Source organism: Poecilia latipinna, unplaced genomic scaffold (assembly GCF_001443285.1).
Source record: "Poecilia latipinna isolate Pla-1442-1.1 unplaced genomic scaffold, P_latipinna-1.0 Scaffold1353, whole genome shotgun sequence".
NCBI classification, from domain to species: domain Eukaryota; kingdom Metazoa; phylum Chordata; class Actinopteri; order Cyprinodontiformes; family Poeciliidae; genus Poecilia; species Poecilia latipinna.
The window spans coordinates 31508-53755 of record NW_015113969.1 but is presented as its reverse complement, the minus strand read 5'-3'; the positions used below and the strand labels follow the sequence as shown (position 1 = coordinate 53755).

Genomic DNA, 22248 nt, shown 5'->3' with positions numbered 1-22248 from the left:
TCGTATCTTTGTGGAGTCCAGAAAAACTCAGGATTTGATGTTTTCACTGCTGTTCAGCTGGAGGTCAAAGGTGAGAGGTCATTCTTCCTTATTAAGAAAAAAAAAGGGATTAATATAAGTCCCTTATTTTTTACTAATTTAATATTGAATCTTAAGTTTATTAATACAACAGTTATTAAAATTACCTTCTCTGGCAGAATCGTTCTGTCTGAAGTCGTACAACATCAGTGGCATCGAGGGACGTCCAGTAACTCTGCAGTGTCCTAATTCAGGACAACAACATGATAACAGGAAGTTCCTCTGTAAAGGAGACCAACACAACAACTGCACAGACATGATGGAGAACCAAACAAAGTTCAAGCTGCTCAATGTCTCCTCCAGCTGTTTCTCTGTGATCATCACTGAACTGGAAGCAGCTGATGCAGGAACATACTACTGTGGTTCAGACTCTCAGCTGAGATTCATAAAGATACAGCTGGCAGTCGGTGAGACCAACACAGGGAGAGATAAAAAAAAAATCATGAAAAACAACAGAAAACTCATGTTATAGTTTTTTTTTCAGCACATTATGTTTTATATTTCCTCTGACAGTCTCTCTACATCAAACCAGCTCTGTGGCTCCGACCAGTACTGGTGAACAGGTTACATCACAGCCACCATCACATAATCGTGGTAAACTCTTTGTTTATTCCTATTTATGACTCGTGTTTTTTCTCACTCTTTTCATTCCAGTTGTTCCAAATCTCCATATGTTCTGGTCTAACTGCTCAAAGCTGCTCTTATGACACAAAGTGGATCCCTGTATTATTAAAATAAAGGTCATTTCAGCTCCTCCATGGAGGATTTAGTTCTTTCAGTAGAGAATGGACTGAAATGATGAAGCTGTTTAAATGCTCACCTAATCATCCACACTCACAAATCATCAACACATTCATGCACTTCACACATTCAGAGTACAGAATTACAGTACAGTATTAAGGGAAGTTATGCCTCCATCTTTAGGTTTCTTGCTCAAGGTCACCTCATAGTGGGGAAATAAAATAAAGTTCCTCTTTCATTAGATTGAGTCATATTACTGACTTTTGAGATGTGGACATTTTCAGGTTTCTGAGTTTTTAGTTGGAGACAAAAATAACTCCACATCACAGGTCTTGATGCTTAATTCCAATTTTTTTTGCTGAAGTCCGATCATTTGTTTTTGTTGCCTGGTGGTTCATGCTGCTAATTAAATCGAACCACAATCAGACTTCTGTGTGAACGGTTTACGACCCAAAAGCAACCCACAATCACAGAAGAACGGTGACATCATTCAGCAGTTCACCGTTTGTGGTAGTAAGAGTAGATGGGGCCGTTTACATATTGATTTAAAAGAATCTTGTTACAGTATCTATCGTCACAACACAAGAGAAGCTAATAAAAAGAAAGCACAACTAACAGCAAAGGCCTTTTGCGGCATCTTGACTGCAGCTTCTGCAGAGAAGTCAGTTTGCCTTGTTCTCAGAACCAGGAGTGCTGGGACTGTGATGTGATGTGCCTCAGTGACACAGACTTCATTCATATTGTCATAATTATAATGTTCAATCATTGTTCAAGTCCAGATTTACCTTCTTCTGGTGCATATCTCACATCAGTGGTATAAAAGTTGGGTAAAAAGCCACATGACGGTTCAGACTGCAAACCTTCAAAGACTATCAGATACATATTTGATTTAGTTCCACGTATGGGATTGGCACAGACTGGATGTTTTTGGAAGATGAAAACGATCGAAATAGGGCCATTCAGACTGCCATGAAAAAGTCAGAAATAAGTCACATGTGGGCAATAAGTGAGGCTTCGGGATGCATTTGCTCGTTGTGTGAATGACACTGAGAATTAGTGGGTTGAACTCAAATAAGTTTATTATTAATAAGAGTTGAGAAAACAATTTAAATGTGGTGGAGATAGAAAGAGAAAACAGGAACATGAGCATCAAGTTGAATTTTTATTGATCACAGTTTTTTCACCACATTTAAAATAAGAAACTCATGTTGTCATTCTGTGGTGTTTTTAGGGAGGGTTCTGTGAACCAGCTAACTTCTCCATTTTCTTGTTTTCAGATGTTTCTTTATTCTACATTCTGCCTGCTGTCTTCGTTCTGCTTCTGATCCTGACATTTGTCCTTTTGCTGGTTTTAAAGTACAAATCAAGGATCAAGCAAGGTACATGTATACAGATTATACACTCACACAGAAATCCCTCACAGAATCACATCATGTTTACTTTGTGTTTTGAGTGGATGGAGTCAATGTGAATGTGTTGTACTCTGCTAACAGTAATAATGTGGAGATGAGAATCAATGATGTGAGTAAACAAAACTTCAACTCTAAAATATTTTTTTCTGCCTGAAAATAAAATCTTATTTCTTTTATTTCTTTAGATCTATGAGTTACATGAGGATGTTGTTTACATGAACTCTACCACTCCAAACACGTTGAGCCATGATGACAATGATGTCTACAACAACATCTTTTAAAAGAGACCTACAGAAGTTAGGAAACACGTGACCAGTGTTAGTGACAGTAACAGCTCACTAAAGCAGTGTTTCCCAACCCTGGTCCTCAAGGCACACTGACCTGCATGTTTTAGATGTTCCCCTGCTTCAACACACCCCATTCAGATGATTGCAATTCAGCAAAACCCTGTTAATCAGCCAACAATTGAAATCATGTGTGCTGAAGCAGGGCAACATCTAAAACATGCAGGTCAGTGTGCCTTGAGGACCAGGGTTGGGAAACACTGCACTAAAGGAACCAAATGCTGGTGTGTTTATATTTAGATATGTTTTTAATATGTACGTATTAGTTTTATGTTAAATGTGACTAAGTGAAGACACACAGACAGAACAAGTCAAACTGATTTGCATTTTGATGTCAGCCTGTGTGAAGGTCAGGTGATTTGTTCACTGTCACAATATGCATGTTTTTGTCTTGTTCTGTTTCTGAAACCAAGAAGGAATTTCAAAAGAAGTTTCAAATAATCTACACATAGACAAAACTTATTCATACCTTTAGCAGATTTAAATTTGAAATGATCTTAACTTCTGAATGAAAGTAATGTTAACTTTTTGAGTTTCCCTACGAGTCTCAGCTTGGACCAGTAGAGGGAGCTAAAGATTAGTCTCATGTTAGGGTGGCCTTCAAACATGAAACACTTGGAGTTCAGTGCAGAAGACGAAGCATCTTAATATCAGAGCAGACATGCAAAAAGTTCATCAGCAATTATGTGTTTGTTGCAATACAAATAAAGATTTTTTTTTCCCCTTGATTGTTAAGGGTATAAATTATTTTCAGGATGCAGTTTGTAAATGTAAATAAAAACTGATCAGCCAGATTTTTCCAAACTGATTCTTCCCTTTCCTACTAAATTTTAGTAAGTGCTTAAAATGAAGAATATTAAACTCCTTGTTGGATTTTTTTTCCCCCTAACTTTACTTAAGTGAGGAAGCTCAGTGTTTTAAAGGTATTAGAATAGGCTCATTCAGTAAAAGATGTACACATGTAAATAAATCAAATTGACAACTTCTCAAGATCTGAGTCTCAGCAGTTTTCAGTTAGAATTATTTTATTTGTCACTCGCTGCCTTCTTGTGTTTTTTCTTTGTCTTGATTTGCCAGTTTGCTGTCAATCTTTAATTCCCTTAAAATATTAGCTTTCATGAGTCAACTTGCAGTTTTATTTATTAGTATGAGAAAGTCATTTCTAACACCAAAACTCAAAACTTAGATCCACTAACTTTATTTCAACAAAAAACATTCACAGCCAACGTAAGCCACTATAGGTGTACATTCACTTACAAGTGCATCAAGAAAATATCTTATTGGCATGCAAAGTCTAAACGGACAACACTTGGCATATGTAAGCAAATAGTTGTTACAATTTAAACGCCAACAGTGTGCACTAATTCTAACATACAAACATAATCTGAACTGAAACTCTAATGTAAAAATAAGTACTAAACATTGATTCTAAGAAAAAAAAATGGGACTGTACAACTGAAGAATGTAAATTCATTTTTAAAAGTAGTTAAAGAAATTGTTTAAAATTACCGAGTATTAGATGAATTTTTAAAAATACATTTAAAAAAAAGAGTATTAAACTATAACCTGGTTTTTTTTTAATCAAGTTTTTTAGGTTTTTGGGGAAAAATTTTTTTTTTTTTTTTTTTGCTCAAATGTGGTATGACACAGTCTTCTCATTAAATATTTGTCCACAAACATCACGACAATATGGTTAACTGATGTGCGATCTGACATGCTTGTTCAAGGATACTTTAGAAGTAAATTGTTTATTCCAAAGATCACAACAAAAGGGTTTCCAACCTGGTGAATTCTCATGCGACTCTTCAACTTTGCCTTTGGAGTAAGGTGTTGTCAAAGAGAACACAGGAAGGTTTCTCTCTTGTATAAACTCTCATGTGTGTTTTTAAAGTTTACATCTTGACTAAATTGTTTCCCAGACATTGCAGCAGAAAGGTTTCTCTTCTGTGTGAACACTCTTGCATTTTAAGAACAGATTTCTTATGAAATGTTTGTCCACAAAGATTACAACAGAATGGTTTGTCAACAGTGTGGATTCTTATGAGGTTGTTTGAATGAACTTTTTCTCTAAAGCTTTGTCCACAAAGATTATCTAAAAATCTTATGTCCTGTGTGTATCAAAATGTGTTTGCTTAGAGATCCACTCTGTGTAAATTGTTTCCCACACATTCCACAAGAGTGACGTTTCTCCCCGGTGTGGCCCATCTTATGTTGATATAAAACAGAATTGTGACGAAACCTTTGTCCACATACATCACAACTGAAGGGTTTCTGTCCCTTATGGGCTCTAATGTGCGAGTTTAAATTTTCGCTCCGAGTAAATCTTTGTCCACAAATGTCACAAGAAAAAAATTTTTCACCTGTGTGGGCTCTCTTGTGTGACATTTAAGCCTCCTTTTTGGCAAAAGCTTTGTCCACAAAGATCACAAACGAAAGGTTTTTCTCCAGTGTGGGTTCTTCTGTGAGCTTTTAAAGCACCTTTTTGATGAAAACTTTGTGCACAAAGATCATATGAGAAAGGTCTCTCTCCAGTATGGATTGTGAGGTGAGTTTTTAAAGTTGTCCTTTGGTTAAAACTTTTCCCACAAATTTCACACGAGAAAGGTTTTTCACCTGTGTGGACTCTCCTGTGTTGGTCTAGATCAGATTTATAACTCCATCTATGTCCACAAACATCACAACAGAGAGGTTCTTGTTCTGAGTGGACTCTCTTATGATGGTCTAAAGATGTCTTAACCCTGAAGCTTTTCCCACAATCATCACAAAAGTATGGTTTCTGTCCTGTGTGGATTCTCGTGTGTTTTATTAAATTTGATTTCTGGCTAAATGATTTTTCACATAGCTCACAGCTAAAGGGTTTCTCACCTGTATGGGTTCTCAAGTGAACTTGTAAAGCTGCCTTCCCACTAAATATTTGATCACAAACATCACAACAAAAAGGCTTCTGTCCTGTGTCGATTCTCAAGTGTTGGTTCAAACCTACTTTTTGGCGAAATCTTTTCCCACAATGCTCACAAAAAAAAAAAAATTCTGGCCTCTGTGGATTGTCTTGTGTGTGTTTTTGGAGTCAGGATGCTTTACATCATCATCAGTGAATTCAGTCCCCATGTTGGAATCATCTCCATGACTTTGATTCCTGATAGATTCTTCTTCCCTACAGTCTTCCTCTCCAAATTTGTTCCTTTCTTTTTGGTGTTGATGTATCTGTGAAAATAAAAAGGAAAATCTTTATTATCATTGCAGCTCATGAGCATTTCCATGACTGCAAACATGGCAAGGTACACCTTCCCACCGAGATGCTCTGTCCCTATACTGATACAGCCTTACTCCAGTACCTTCATGACATGGTTGGGCTTCGGGTCCTTCAAGTTAATGCTGAAACTGTTGTTTTCAGCAGCGCCTTTTTTGACCCGCATTATCTGACGAACATCTGTAACAACCATGGAGAGATTATGCAGATAAACAACTGTTACTCTGAAACAATTAATCATATGATTCAAGTATCTCGATTATTAAAATTCCTCGAGGAAAATTTATCTGCCTCAAAGCTTTGTTAAATTATGTTTTATTTAATGCACCGTGTTCCGGCCGGGTCGTTACTTGCGTTGCGCAGCGCTCTCGTTTCTGCCTGAGTTGTTGACAAAAGTTGAGTATTGCCAGCATCACGTCCAATTTTTAAGTTTGGCCTGGGAGGATTTTATTGATCGATGACAATGTCCGAGTTTTTGTCATTTTTCTGGGGACCAATAAGCTTCTGCTTTGTCACTATGTAAGTGTAAGAGTACTTGTAACTATGAGTTTAATTCTAGTAAGGGGGAACTGAACTAGAGGTTTCTGATAGGACTCCTTGTCAGCTCTCATTTTCTGCCGTTCACATTTGGGTGTGGGTTTTTTCAACAAAAGCCCAACTGACCTTACTAAGTCAATCAAAATTAAGGTCCTGACATATCTCAATCAAAAGTATAATGACCCCCTGCATCCTTCCTGAACCCAGTACATCCTAGTCCCAGATAACATTACTGCCTTTAAAAGCTGACTTTAGATCAAAATGATGGAATCAACATATAACCAGGTTAGTAATAATTATCTGATATCACAACATATTTATTTATTTGCAGTCTAAATACTGACTGCTGGTGCAACACCAAAAGAAGTCTGTTTGTTCTAAAAGGGGGAGTTATGTAAAAACATAGGATGAGAAGCAATTTCAAAACTTGGTGAACATAAACCAAACTTTCATGCAACACCCTGCAAAAGTTTTAAAGAATTTCACAGGGGCTGAGAATACAAATATCACACTGACTTTCCAACACTTTGTAGCAGAAGGACACATATAGAATCTCATTTTAAAACCATCAATATAGTCACAGAAATCAACTTCCTTCACAGAAACACAATTATTGTTTTGATAATTATGCCTTTTATCTCATCGTACCTCTGTTTTGACCTGCAGGGGCTCCCGTACATCTGTCTTTCATATTATGCTAATATTTTTAAACAGCAAGAGCCCTGGTCTGAGGACTCCTGCTATGTACAATAGACTGTTTTTCACAACTTCTTCTAAGTCAAGTCGACATGAAAGAATACAAACCTAATCGGTGCAACACAACTTTAGAGTTGAAAACAGCCTCCCGTGTTTTGGGTCGTCCAAAATCGTCATGTAATGTAAAGGCCAGTGGTCTTTGTTATCTGCTCCAGGAATCTGTCCCACAGCCGTCGCCACCTGCTGCTGCTTCGCTTAGTCCTGCTGTCTCCACATATCTGTTGTTTAAAGTGTTTCTTTAAAACTTCCCTAAACTGTTAGAGCTAAGCTTTGGTCTAAAAACTGACTCGCTGTAGCGCTCAATTACTGGGGTTTTCCTATGAACAGCTAAACAAAAGCAGAGAAGTCTGATAAGAGACACCGCGCTTCTCGCTTTAAACTTAACTCGTGGGTCACAGCGACCCTGTTTAAACGGCAGCGCCCCCTACTGGAAGAAATGAGACGTCATGGTTTGAATGGGATGTAACTTTTAGCTTTCCCAAGAGTTATTGGCTATCTCACTTATCTTATTGGCACCAATTATCCAAGTCTGTCACTTACTAATAACGTCGCGGAAAAATACAGAGGTCAGTATTTACTGTGTATAAGTTTTGATAACAAAAGATAACAGGAACATTAATAAGACGTCATTTTAAATAAAAACTGTGTGAAATTGTGGATTTTTCCAAAGGTGTAAATTCAAATTGTTTCATCCTTTTGTTGTAATGCCTCTGGAAGTTGCCATCCGCTCTTCTCTTCTTATCTGTCACTCGATCTCCTCCTGCAAACGTGTAACTAAGCAACAGCAAACAAACTCTCTGGTTTCTCAAGGGCTGCTCCCACTCCTGCACCGATTGTCCTGTTGGTTCATTTTTCTTTTAACTGTACTGTTAGAAAATGAGTTCAGAAATCATTGTGTCTCGGCCGCATTATGACAGCAGGGTCCACCAGAAAAGTCCGCCTTTGGAGCAGGAAGTGCCGCAGCCGTCCTCGGGCTCAGCCACTGCTGGATATCGCTCTGCTAAATACACCCCTGCTGAATGGTTCTCCAATTACCAAGCCATCCTTGCACAGGCCGGTACCAACCACAGAGACGCCCAGAACATCCAGCTGGAGTCCAGAACCTTGAGCCAGGACACGGAGGCTGCAGCTCTGAAAACCCAGGCCACAGGAACGCGTCTTCTTGGAGAGAGACTCCAAGAGATCCACTCCTGGAAGTCTGAGCTGCAGTGGCACATCGAGCTGCTGCAGGCCGACACGGAGTCGCTGCTGATGGTGAAGAAGCGGCTGGAGAGGGCGCTGGATGCCACTGAGACTCCGTTTGCCATCGCCACCGATAATTTGACCTGCAGAGCAAGAAGACTGGGAGCAGAGCTGGTCAGAGACACGGTGGAGGAGGAGCTGCTGAAGGTCAGCAATGCATTCTTACATTACTGTTTGGGTTTCTCTTTAACAGTTTGCCTAGTTAATAGTAATGAGAACATGGTTTATGATACTTTCTTAAATAATGAATAGATGAAATCTACATCAAGCAATATCAGTCATTTGGGCTCCATGGAAACAGGAGAAACTATCTGAAAAGTAATTAATCAAGCATATAACTGCAATGAAAAATAAATAAACATTCAGATGACATGTTTAATAAATATTTGCCAATATATGTTGTCTTAAGATTGCTTAATGAGTCATGTTTCACAGTCCACTTTTCCCCAAGTTTACTATTGACCCTTTGCAATATTCACGGTGAGGTGCCATGGATGCTGGAAGTGAGGGATGGGAGACAGAGGTTGTTTTCCCAAATTGTTTTACCAGTATAGTATGGATTCTACTTGTTCAAGTCAAGCTAATTTGTCTGTGGAAGTAGCTCAGACTTGGAGCTCGTAGACAGCCGACTGGCCGTCTGGCATATAGGCACCTCCCACTGCGTCAATGTGGATTTTGAGCCAGGTGAGGTTTTTTTTTTTTTTTTTTTTTTTTTTGTATTAAATTTTTGGGACAAAAAAATGAAAAATTGGCCCAAAAATCATTAAAATTTTTNTAAAGAATCTATGTTTCACTTTTTCAATTGATTTACAGAAATGCATTCGATTTCCTCGTTGGAGACGCGCCTGTGATGGACAAAGCTGTTCATGGCATTTACTCTCTTTCCTTTTAGGGATAATGCCAGGTCGCTACAACCAAGAAGTTGGTCAGACCATCCCCGTGTTCGCCTTCCTGGGAGCAATGGTCGTTCTGTCATTTTTCGTGGTTCAGCTCACTAAAGCCAAGAGCAAACCGAAGCGCAGGAAACCCCGGATCAAACGGCCCACATACCTCCAGCAGCAGACAGCGACAGCTGGGAAAACCCCCACTGTGTGACTGCATATTTGTACTGCTGCCGAACAGCTGGGCCCAACTCCAGAACCGAGACGTTGAAGAGATAAGTCAGTGGAACTGCTTGGGCAGAGTCCTGGACTGCTTTTTAAAGCTTGCCGGACATTAATTGACGTCCGACATCTCCTGGAAACATTTTTTTTTTTTTTTTTTTTGCCTCTTGCCCGTTTAAATCTGTCGTTGGTGTTTTGTGTATTTGTGGACCAATGAACAGTGTTAGACAAAACCCAAGTCTGGGCCCCAAAAGTCCAGCTACAGTCCAAGTACACATTGTGTCAACATTTCCTTTCCTCTTCTTTGACCAAATGGGTTCTTTATAAGTAAAATATCTTACTTTTATATTTATTGAATTTGTTCTTACCCGAAAACATATGTGTTACACTTGTAACTCTTTAAATAGTTGGCACACAAACAGGATAAAAGTACCTGACCCTGGTTTTCTATGTCCTGCCCCGATCTGTTGAACATCACTGTTGTTTTTATATTTTATACAGTCAATACATCTGGTCAGGCTTTCTGTTGAAATCCTCCCTTTGGGACTCCAGTTTCTTCAACAGACTTGGTCAGATATCGCATCAATAAAAAAAGCATCATCAAAAGCATTGTGTTTTTGTTTCACTGTCAGACTTAATCACAAGGGAATGCATGTTATGTATAGTGATACAGCAGGAAGCTTCTTAAAGAGAAAGGCCCAATTGAATGGTGTTTAATTATGAAGTTAAATTTCTTTTCAGCTATGATTAACATATGCAGCTTTCTTATAACAACCAAAGGTGACATAGTTACTTGATTGTGCTATAATACGACAATATGTGCCTGGAAAATACATAATATTGTCTCTTTAAGCTGTCCCAATCATCATATAGCCAAAAGCCTTAGACTTGCCAGTTAGCATGTTGAAGTTTATGAAGTACAGGCACCTTGTTTCATCTGCCAACAACATGGTGGTGAAAGAATGATTTTTCTCAAAATATCCCAAAGTCAACTGTGAGACCGTCTTTAACAAGTCAGAAGTCTGACTCAAACTGGGTCATGAACAGCGCAAATGGCAGCAAAGCTGCAGCAGGACGGCTAAAAACAGTCGGTGTGGTCCAGTGAAAGTTCAGACATTTTGCAGAAAAAAAAAATGACTGCAAATTTAAATAAACTGAAGCAATATTGGTCAAAGTGGGCTGGTTTGGAAAAGTCACAAATCAAGTGGTGTTTAAGTCCTAGAGGTCTGGTATGCCCATGAGGCATGTCTTTGTTCACTACCTGGTTCAACACTCTGGCAGGTCAAACTTCAGCATGTCAATGTTCTCCAGAGGCTTATAGTGAGCCATTGCTTTATTCAGGTGTGTTGAACCACACAGAGAACTAAAGCATGCAGGATGTCATCCTTGAGGTCTGACTTTGGATGCTACTGTCATAAAATCTTCCCTGGTCGATGGACGACAGTAATTGCTTCTCTTAAGATTATGTGCGGCTGTGTCTCTGTTTTGGGATTGTGTTAATCCACTTACAGGCTCAGAAACTGCAAACTGAACAAAAACTGTGTTTTATAGAAGTGCTCACACTGATGATCATCTAATCAAGTGTATTTGATTATCAGCATGTTGCTGTTAATCTAACTTAAATCCCATGGTAAAAGGGTGCAGTTAAACTTTTCACACACCGCCTTTCCATGTTAGCCTTTTTATGCCTAATAAATGATGGCATGGAATATGTTGTACACTTGAGATCCAATATTTTTAATCATTTCATTTTTGTTGAAGACTAGATGTATTTTTAATAATGTCCTGACACGGAGAACCCTTACGGAGGCTGTGATGTATTTTTTACGATGACAGTTTACTATAAATAGTTTAGAGCCCATATGTTTGTGATTATTAACTTATGTTGTTTTAGTGTGTGTCTAAACCTCGAAGAACAAAAGGATTTATTAATCACTGGCGATGAGCAAAAGGAGGGGAAAAAAACAGGGTGACATTTAGCTTCAACTAATATCTGAGCACCGATGATAACATGTATAACTCCAATCAAGTCCCAGCTGGATTGAGAAATTACAGTGATTTGCTGAGGAGCTGCTGTCATAATTAATATTTCCTGAACATTTAGACATTTCTTCACTGTTGGTGTCACGAGGGAGTGATGGAAAAACTATTTTAGCAGCTCTTCAGAGTGAAAAACTGATTAAAAAAAGATGAGGTTTACCATGTGAAATTCCTTTTCACCTTGCTGCTTAATGGCACACATTTCCTGGTCTCTACTGAGAAGAAATAACTGCATTCCCTTCTGAGGAGTAATTTCAGATTGAACAGACAAATCCATCCCAGTCTTGGAGTTGGGATTGATTATGGGCCGGAATCAGTGATGCAGGCTGATTTCATCAGAGGTGCTCCAGGCTCTCGGCTTTGGCTCTTTATCTGAGACTAATCGGTGAGATCAGCCTGTGAATCTGTCACCTGTCCTCTTTGATGACGGCCCCGCTCTGAAGCTAATCTCTCTTGGAACCTTGGGAAACTGGTAAATGACCTCGGAGACGGCTAGATGCGCTAACGAGATTTGGGAAAGCTGGTGGTGAGAGGAGGTCACATGCACTCTTTCCCTGCAACGTTCCCAGATTTAGGGGACTTCCTGTTTGGCCAGTCAGGTCACCTGGAAGAATCTTGGTGAAATATTTTAAGTTCTGTGGTACCACTCTGCATCTTACACGCCTGCTTCCCCTCCCGTCCCGTCTCCTCACATGTCTTTGGATTAGCTCACCTCCGTGTTTCCTTGAGCGTTTGCAGGCCCTTAAACTAATACCTTGTTAAAGCACCTTTTGCTTCTATTTCAGCATCTGTCTTTGGTATGTGTCTGTCACTGCTTTTAAAGAACCTGATTGAACTGTAAAAGTTCAGCTCACCTTGCAGGATCTTATTAGCATTTGCTCTTTATCGTCCTTATATAAAACTATGCCTTGCAGAGAGATTAAAAAGAGCCAAAATCATTTAAGTGCACGAATATCAGTCAGGAAAAAAGTACCCCAAAAATCATGTCTTAAAAATCTGATTTGACCCAAAAGGACAATCTCTCAAAACTTTGAGACGGCTTGGATTATGTTCGGATGAAACATAATCCATGTTGGGGCAAAAAGAGGGTAACTTTTCTTCAGCTAGAATTAGAAACGGGATATTATTTGAAAACTGTTATTGAATCTCACTATACATCAAAATTACAAAAGTAAAAATCTAACATCTTTGAATACTTATACCCTCCTGTAGCAGATGTTCTCCATTAGAGTATTGAAATAAAGAATATAACTGTGTAGAAGACAAAAATAAGTGTAATGGTCATCTTTATAATGATCATCTCGATCAAAGTCAGAAAGGACTAGCTTTGATTAGTTTTTTGTTTATTTACTAACATTAATTAGTAATATAATGAACTAATTATATTACTTTGTGTGCATTAAGCTTACTTTGTTGCCCTTGATAGTAACTCTTTTAGAATGTCTAGTAGTTCGTAATTTCTCACTTATTGAAAAAAAATCAGGAGTTGTAGTATCTTAAAATCATAGACATAAGATGTTGTTTATCAAAAAAAAAAAAAAAGTCATCAATTAAAAATCAATCCATCTCAGTTTTATACACAGGTGTACAATAAATGTTAAGCTTCCGAGCGGTCCCTGAAGGCAGCAGCTGGGCTACAGACCGACCCTCCCCTCTACCCGGGGCTCACCTGTTTTCAGTGGGTGGCCGTCGGTGCTCAGAGTGCCGCTCTGGCGGACGCCAAATCTCGCTGTGATTCTTCTGCCGACCCGAGCATGGAAGAGTTAGCTAGGGAGAGCATCAGCCTGCTGGCCTCAACCTCTGCCAAGCCACCGCTGGACGTGGGGCCCCGGCTGGGCTCCATGGGAGCCGTCTTCATCATGCTGAAGTCCGCTTTGGGCGCCGGGCTGCTGAACTTCCCCTGGGCGTTCGCTAGAGCCGGGGGCGTTCGGAGCGCGGTCACCGTGGAGCTGGTGAGAGCGCTCTCATTTTAAGATTCTTTAAAAAAAAAAAAAAAAAAGTGTTAAATTCAAGGGTTAGAAAGAGCACATTAGTTTAAAAGTAATATTTATCTTTACATGGGGTGACTTTTAAAGATATTTGGAATTTCTGATGCAGAATTGTAGGTAAATTAATCTGATTTGTTTCACCTGAGATGTCGTTAGGTCTGACTTCAGCTCTACTTAGTTTCCTTAAGGAGTTTTCCTGACTCTTTTTGTTTCAAGTTTGTCCCACAATACAAAGAGATTAATGTGCAGATTGGACATGAATACCATTATTCTTGAACTGTATTTATCTTTATTGTAAACTAAATGAAAACTCTGCTCTTATCTCTAGTTACAGTTTTAAAAGTGGCTGTTTTTTTAGGGGAAAAAAATTTTGATTCTTTGCTCTTTTTGGGAATAAATAGCCATCCTTAAAAATGCAAGGGTGAAAAATGATTATTTATTGACCTTGAACTGTTACTTTAAATCTAAACTTTGCATTCAAAATGAAGTACACATTTTGCTTTATTTTGGCTGTTCTTCAAACTTGTTTGACTTGCAAAATTATTATATATTGCGTTCAATATAAATGTTCTTTACATTGAACCCAAAATTTTAAATTACACATACATTGTATTTAGCAGTTAATGTTTAGTGTTGCTGTGTTTGAAATAAGGATGTTATTAATTTATTCAAGATATGAGAAAGTCTAAAAAATTAAACAAAGTTGTTTGGTAACAATTTGTCTTTGTACAAGAAGATGAAGTGCTCTCAATTTTTTTTTTAAACGCAACAGGATTAAATTGTTATGTGCAGAACAGACTATTGAAGTGACTTCATCATGTACAAATTTTACCTCTAAAAGACTAAGTTTGGAAATCTGTTTTGAATGGCTTTTTCTTTTAATTTGTTTAGTGTAAGATGTTATTTATAGCTAGTTGGTATGAGATGTAATATTAACAAAAACAGATGTGGATTAAGAGATGTGGATTAAGATGCACCTAAACATAGCAACAGTTGTTTTTTAATCTAAAGATGCCTTTTACATCCGTATTTTGTTTGCAGTAAACTTCTCTATAGCTCTACAAGACATAAAAATCATTCCTCTTAATTTGCTTCTGCAAATAAAAAATAAAAAAAAAATTTCTGAAAACTATGGACTATGATATCTTTAATGTTTTCAAAAACATGACATTGCTTCAATGTTGATGCAAATGAAAACAAATCCCTCGAAAGTGAAGTGTTGCAGTCATGCTTCTCTGTCCTCAGATCTCGCTCGTGTTCCTGATCAGTGGCCTGATCATTCTGGGCTATTCCTCCTCCATCAGTCGTCAACACACCTACCAGGCGGTGGTGAAGAAGCTGTGCGGCTCGGCCATTGGTCAGCTGTGTGAGATCTGCTTCATCTTCAACCTTTTCATGATCTCTGTGGCCTTTCTGGTCGTAGTGAATGACCAGCTGGAAAAGTGTGAGTAACGATTGTCTTTTTAAGGCTGCACTTCTGGAGCTAATATTTGTTGCCTTGCTCCAGATGTGTGTTTTTCTTTAAGTTTGGTGACAATTGTATTCATACTTGGTGAGATAATTACATTGTTTTAGGACTGTATATGACTGCGTATCGGCTTATTATTGATTTGTAATGTATTGTACGTGCTGATGCTCGGCAAACGTGGAACATGAACTTCTTGTAGGGTACCAGTACCCTGGGGACAGAAGTTGTGAAAAGTCAGGATAATTATAGTAAATATAGCGGCATATTTAAAATAAACATGTATGTAGTCAAGCAATACTAAAGTCACAAATTAGCTTGAGGAAAAGATGAGACTTGGGTTCTATGAAATTCAGTTTTATTTTTATTTCCCTCTTTCCATTTTTATTTTTCTGAAATTGCACCTGATCTATTCTAACTGCATTTAATAACCCAAAATGTGTGAAATTATGGAGTGAATGAAAACAATTCAACAAATCAATAGTCACTTATTTATATTTATTGTTCAGGTTTTATAGCTGTAACAAAGTGCTGTGGCTGAGCAGAACATTTAATGATTTTTTTTTTCCCCCCCAAAGTATTTAAGTGTTTCAGCGTTATTGTTTTAATGTACCAGTATGATTCCAATCTTACTTGCTTGAGGATGACAGAGGTATCATCATTTTCTTCATATTATCACATTGAATAAAACTTTCTTGTGATTTAATGTCTTTTTGTGCCCTCTTTAGTTGGACCAGTGTTCAGGATTAATTAAAATTCTTGAGTACAGCCTATATTTGCCTAGGCACAATGAATTAACAACCTCAGAGAAATTTCAAATAATTAAGATAATAAATTAGATATTTTGTCTCGCATCATTTAACCGAATGTCACTCATGCTTAACAGAGACTCAAAATAAACATCTTGATGAAATATGCATCCTCAACTTTTGTTTTTGCATCTGGTTTCTGTCCTTTAGTGTGCAACACTCTGTATGAGCTGGCGACTGCTCTGCCAAAATCTGAGATGCCCTATCACTTTTACACTGACCACCGATTTGCCCTGGTTCTGCTCTGCTTCTTCCTCATCATGCCAATGTCCATCCCCAAGGAGATCACCATCCAAAAATACACCAGGTTGTGTAATTTATCGTCGTTTTAAGTAATTTTCTTATCCATAGGACCACAGACGTGGCTCAAACAACAGTTACCAGCTGAAACAATGTAAACAATAAACAAAGGATGCCCTAATGCAATATGGTTTCTCTAAAACTGTTTTCTTGTCCTTTCCTAGTGTTCTGGGTACTCTAGCTGCAACCTACCTGACTGTATCCATAATCATAAAGTACTTCACCATGCCGACTGCTCCAGATCACAGAAGCCCCCTCTACTCCAGTGGGTATGTGAAACAGATCCGTTATTTGAGCTATCTTTAACTTGGTTTAACCATAAATCTCTTTAGAGTCTAAATCAGACGACACTGTTTAAACTCTCTCCATCACTGACTTACTTGCGCATTACATTGAGCTTTATTACTAAATGCAGTGCAGGAAGGACTTTGCAAAGATTAATATCCCATGTCACTGATCCCGGTTGTGTTCATGGATGTGAACTCGAGGTTTAGTTGTTGACAGGAGGGTGTCTGGTTTGGGAACTTCAGGGTTTCATCTTTGCTTTTTACTGATTATGCAACTCTGTTGGTTTCTTTGGGTTGTGATGTTCTGTGTGGTTTGAAGCGTTTGACCATATATCTTGATCAGAAAAAGGCCTGCTCCTGCTGGCCGCCTTTATGAGTTTTGGTAGGATGGCGTGAGAGATGGGTAGATGGATTGGGGCTTTTTCTCTCGTAATGCAGGTGGTGCTCAGGTTTGTTGTGGTAGAGAAAGAGCCAAAGCAAAGCAGGAGATATGATGACTCAAAGGATGAGACTCTGGATATCTTCTGATGATTATACTTGGCTTCTAAAGATGGAGTAAGGACACGTGCAGGATGATGAATGACTGTGGGGAGGAGCATCATTAAATGTTCTGATTATAACAAAAACTCCAGATAAAATCTTGATGTGTCCACAGGACTGGCGCCTGGGGATCGATGTTCAGCGTGATCCCAACCATCTGCTTTGGTTTCCAGGTGAGTTCAACAACTTGCTTTATTTTATTTTATTATTTTTTTTTTTGTTTTTGTTTTTTGGGACCATTTGAGACTGATTTCACATGTCGGCATCAGGGTATTGCAAAACCGCGGATCACTCTGTGCAGCTGTATTTCAGTAAAGAAGTTGGTTGAAATCTTGTATATTGATTTGGAAGTTTGCGCTTTCTCTGAAAAAGTGTTTCCATACAGTGTAAGGTTAGCAAGTTGACCTTCTCTGTCGACTTTGTAATGTTTAATATTGCACAGTGTGTGAGCTCGGAGCTCATTCTGTCAGTCTGAAGTAGGACTGATTTATGTGCAACTGCCCAGCTTGCCCTTGTGTAACCCCTGAAGGCTGCTGTCAGAAGGATCTAATAAAGCCAAAGGAAAAGTACAACTGGATTGATGCATTCCTTCTCATACCAACACTCTGTCAGGGTGAGTGATTGCTGTGCAGAGGGTTGAAAAGAGAGCTGATGAGGTCCTGATCGAAGGGGAAGGTACGAACAGAGAAGGGAGATTTTAAAGCAGCTGATGGCAGCTGGGACAGGAGTGAGAATCCTGAAATCTTGATGGCTTAACTCTGAGACGTTGTTGAACTCTGGGCTTTCCTTTAACTCTTGACTTCATGCTGGAATCACATCAGCAACATGGTTTTGTATGATGATCTACAAGTTATGTCCCTGGTGGGAAGAAACCAGTGCCCCAGGTTGTTGACTTAAAACTGTTTCTTATGCTGGATTTAATAACATCGAGTGTAGTGCATTCTCTTCTTGTATAATTGCCAAGTGTGTGATGGCTTAGGTTAAAGAGCCAAATTCCATATCTAAACTGCAACGTATTAAAGGTTGGAGATTTACAATGTTTCAGCAGGAACTTTCATTACAGTGTGAACAAGGGCTTATTAAACTTTATTGCTAACTTGAAGAAAAGGTCTTTTGAATAAAAACATGGTCAAGCAATTTCTCTCTGCCATAAAGGGGACACCAGCTGCTCCTGTAGACTGAATCTAGTTTTAGTTTGACATGCTGGGGAGTTTTGTCATTCAGTTCGACTGTTTTGCAGGCAGATTTAAAAAGAGAAACCAAATTTGGACCTGTAACCTTTTCAGCTGATTGTTCAACATAGCATAAGAGGAGTTTCTCTCCTTGCAGTGCCATGAGGCTTCCATCGCCATCTACAGCAGCATGGAGAACCAGCGGCTTTCTCACTGGGCCTTCGTCTCTGTGGTCGCCATGATTATCTGCCTCGTTATTTACTCTCTCACAGGTCAGACCACCTTCTGTTTCACCTGTGACTATTTTTCCCCTCCATAACACAACAGTGAACTTACATAGGCATCGTTTGTGCTTTAGGGGTTTACGGATACCTGACATTTGGAAAGACTGTGGCTCCGGATATTTTAATGTCGTACTCCAGCCATGACAAACTCATGCTCGTTGCCAGACTGCTGTTTGGAGTCTCCATCATCACCATCTATCCCATCATCGTGTTGCTGGGCAGGTCAGCCATGTTGTTTTTAAAACCAGCATGATGCTATCATTGTTACTTGCTGGATAGTTTCTCTATTTTGGGGCCGTTCTCTGATCCAGAGAGATGGCCCTTCAGCAGATTAGCGGCTTCTTTTCTCTGTGATTCTCCAAACTCAATCTGACTTCTCTCTGCTCTATTGTGTCTTTCAAGTCTCATTATGTATTTTAATGTTGTGTTTGGCGACATTACATTCTGAACACATCAGATCGGTGATTCAGGACCCTCTGCTGAGCCGGTGGCGGAGACGGGGCGAGGCGCTGATGGTGAAGTTAGAATGTCGCAGCCGATGGGTTCTGACGGTTCTGTGGATAATGACGACGCTACTCATTGCTCTGTTTGTACCAGACATCAGTAAAGTTATCAGTGTCATTGGAGGAATCAGTGCCTTTTTCATCTTTATATTCCCAGGTAGAGATCTTGTCATGTTGGGACGTTCAATAAAACCTGTCGCTGTTCTGTTAAAGATTGTGTGTGTTTGTTTCTACAGGACTCTGTTTGCTGTTTGCCATGCAATCTGAGCCAGTATCCTGCAAGACCAGGTGAGGACAAGCTTCATCTAAATGTTAATGAATTTAACTGTGAGTTAATCTGAATTACTCATCTGTTTAAGCAGCTGTTTTTTTTTCATTCCCTGTAGTGAGTCAACATAATTTGATTAGATCTGTGCAAACCCAAAGCAGAGCTAAAACCAGTAAATAAACTGCTAATATCTCGTGTAGAGGGACAACCAGTTAATACATCAGTATTTATCATTTTTTACTATCCAGAAAAATTATGGTTTCAGTTTGTTCAGTTCTTTTTGTATACCTTTTATTGGTTAATTTCTACAAGCCTCAATGAATTGGTTCAGCTTGTCTGCAAAAAAATAAAAATAAAAACTAAAGTAAATAGAAAAAAAATCATTTTTTACCTCAAGCACCTTTATAGGTAAAAAAAAAAAGTTTACATATATGAAAATAAATGTGGCAATACTATGGAAAAACAATACTTTATTTGCAGTATTTTGGTCTGTGTATGTATTTTTTAAATATTTTAAACGTCCCATTTTTTACAATTCTTGTTTCCCCAAGACTGAAATCTAAACTGTTAAACTCAGGTGACAGCATTTAATTCTTGAAAAAAACACTTGCATTACAGTACGGACAATTTATTCTTAGGTGATTGATGAATATTAAACTTAATATTTTTAAACAACCATCCGTTGTTTTATACCTATTGGGTTGCCGTAGCAACAGGTCCAGAAGGGCATCCCAGATAACCCTCCTCCGCACTTTCTAGCTCATTCTTGAAACGTCCCAAGTCGTTTCTGGGCCTCACTGGATACCATGGTCCCTCTAACGAGTTCTGGGTCAGCCCCAGGGATTCCTCCCAGTGGGATGCATCGGGAGAAATTGCATCTTGAGTTGTGATCCAAATCTCATGGTTATGAAGGATGTTCAGGAAGATGGACACATAAATCCAGAGGTTTGAGTCTCTGGATTTATGTTTTCTACAGCGGTCTGTAGTGAAATTAAATACAACTTAATTATATTCATTTATTAATAAATATTAAATTTAATTGTATTTAATATTTAGTTAAATTAAATCATGTTTAATTTCACTAAGATTTAATGAAATATTATGCTGGCAAAAAAAAACAAAAAAAAACAAACTTCTAGAACATTTTGTGGATAATTGTAGATCTTCTTAATATGTCTAAAATTAACCACAACTAGGCATGATTTGATTGCCAGTATTTTTCCAACAGTTAATCTGGCAGTACGTAGGACATGCGAGCATCTTGAATGTAATTGAAGGTTTGTAGTTGCAACACTAACCTATTTCTGTATTGATCTTGTTTAATAGTTTTCTCTACCCAGCTGTGGATATTCTGTCATGAGATTTAAACCTTTTGTTTTTTGAAGTTGTTCCCCCCCCCCCAATTCTTTCCAGAATCACCCTTACCATTTGGGGAGCAGTGACCCTGATCTGTGGAGCCTTTATTTTTGGTCAGAGCACCACCATCGCTGTCATGGAGCTCCTTGGAAAGATCTGACCTCTCAGGGAACCTTCTGTTAATAAGTCTGAACTGTTTTGCTCCTCCTGAGGTCAGTTATGGCTCTTGATTGACGGACAACTGAACCTGAATACTGAGGACGCACACACACACACACACACACACACACACACTTTTACAGCTTTCAGCTCAACACTTTCAGTGCACTGGGACACAGCCAGTAAAACGGTGCTGTTGAAGTTTTTTTGTTTAATGTGAATGTATTGATTGTAGCTGCATTGTGACAAAAAAAACAAAAAAAAAACTTTCTGCTACTGTGTCCATGACTGAGTGAAACTTTAAAGTGTTTTCTTGCCATTTGTTGATGCTGTTGTTGGGCCCTGTTTTTATTCATTTATCAAGAAGGGGTCCAAACTTCAGAGTTTTCTTTGCCAATTTATTTAAATTGGCAAAGAAATTCTGATTGAGTTCTGTCCTGCCAGGACCATAAAAGGAAAAAGAGAAAATGTGGAGTAGGTTTGTTTGTTTTTGTTGTTGAAAGAAATACTTGAGCAAAATACATAGAAAATGGGGAATAAAAAATCCAGTCATCCCCATCAGTGCAATAAAACATGTAATTTATATTTATCTGATTTATTAAATTAAAAAGTGCAACAAAATACATGGGGGTTTATTGATATGAGTGGCATCCATAGATTTTAGGTATTTGCCTTTTGATCACCAAGGCAAAACTGGCCTTTTCATTGATTGGTACAAATAATTGCTCTAGTCCAAATAATAATAAAAAAATACAATTAAAACACAAATGAATGGTTTTAATTAGCACAGATTTAAGAATTAATGTATAAGTGGGGATATTTCCAGGGCTTCTTGATTAAATACAAAAAATAATTTTCAAATTTTTACCTTTTTTGGGCTAAAATGTATCTAAAATCAATTCGGCCCCATGTTCAAAAGAAATTTTCTTTCTGGCCAGGAACCAGCACCCAGTGTTTGTGGGAATTGGCAGTAGATCTTTAGTTGGCTGGGGAAAAACTTTAGCCTGCTGATCTTTGAAAGGCTTTCGGTGCAGCTAAATAACTCTGCAGACAGGAGTGGCCCGTTTTAAGGTCACACCACAGCATCATCTATTCTTTGACTAAGGGAGTCCAAAACTTGTGATTATTTATGTGTGTATTATTGCTCAGAGGTGGACCTGCTGCTTTGCTTTGGACTATTATCCTGCTGCATAACCCAAGTGCCTTGAGCTTAAGGTCACAGTCTGATTCCTGACATTGTCCTTAAAGTTTCCCAATCTGGTTCTTCCACAGAATATTTTTCCAAAAGACTTTGGGATAATCAGGATGTTTTCACAAAAGTCAGAGAACAATCTTGGTTGTTAGCAGTTTAAAATGTCAATCAGAAGGATCTTTAAAATGATCTTGCTGGAACTTTTTTTAGAATTACTAGGCATTTTTAAGTGGCCTTGATGTGAATTCTTGGTTCACAGTTAATTTATTTTACTACAACCAATAAAAAGTTGAATGACCAGCTGTGACCAACTCTCCACCCTTTCTCATTCACAAACTCCCAACAATACAGTTTTCAGTTTTATAGTTTTATTGAATTATATCACTCTACATCATCTAGAATTTCAACAAGATATTCTTCAA

At 38.4% G+C, this 22248-nt stretch overlaps 2 protein-coding genes and 2 long non-coding RNA genes across 5 annotated transcripts in view; 3 read left to right on the top strand and 1 right to left on the bottom strand.

Annotated features, from left to right (window-relative positions):
* On the top strand, positions 1 to 2532 carry LOC106961957 (uncharacterized). The gene is made up of 6 exons (XR_001427863.1): positions 1 to 70; positions 198 to 485; positions 563 to 672; positions 2097 to 2198; positions 2273 to 2340; positions 2417 to 2532. It is a non-coding gene; the product is annotated as an uncharacterized LOC106961957 (long non-coding RNA).
* Positions 1 to 9580, top strand: part of mbtps1 (membrane-bound transcription factor peptidase, site 1) — a 37907-nt gene extending 28327 nt beyond the window's left edge. Inside the window, exon 23 of the mRNA XM_015056085.1 lies at positions 9253 to 9580. Coding sequence (XP_014911571.1) covers positions 9253 to 9455 — 203 coding nt within the window. The 3' untranslated portion in view covers positions 9456 to 9580. The remainder of the gene's footprint in view (positions 1 to 9252) is intronic.
* On the bottom strand, positions 4203 to 22015 carry LOC106961956 (uncharacterized). Of its 2 annotated transcripts, XR_001427862.1 has the most exons (4): positions 21792 to 22015; positions 7167 to 7322; positions 5911 to 6005; positions 4203 to 5779 (listed from the first exon to the last, which is right to left on the bottom strand). It is a non-coding gene; the product is annotated as an uncharacterized LOC106961956 (long non-coding RNA). The 2 variants fall into 2 exon arrangements; XR_001427861.1 differs by lacking the exon at positions 21792 to 22015 and having other exon boundaries at positions 7167 to 7985.
* LOC106961954 (putative sodium-coupled neutral amino acid transporter 8) lies at positions 13109 to 21255 on the top strand. The gene is made up of 10 exons (XM_015056087.1): positions 13109 to 13455; positions 14737 to 14935; positions 15916 to 16072; positions 16230 to 16334; positions 17008 to 17065; positions 18222 to 18336; positions 18423 to 18570; positions 18806 to 19008; positions 19088 to 19139; positions 20533 to 21255. The coding sequence occupies exons 1-10, from the start codon at positions 13258 to 13260 to the stop codon at positions 20633 to 20635; spliced, it is 1338 nt and encodes a 445-aa protein (XP_014911573.1). The 5' UTR covers positions 13109 to 13257; the 3' UTR covers positions 20636 to 21255.
* Positions 22016 to 22248: the final 233 nt, after the last annotated feature.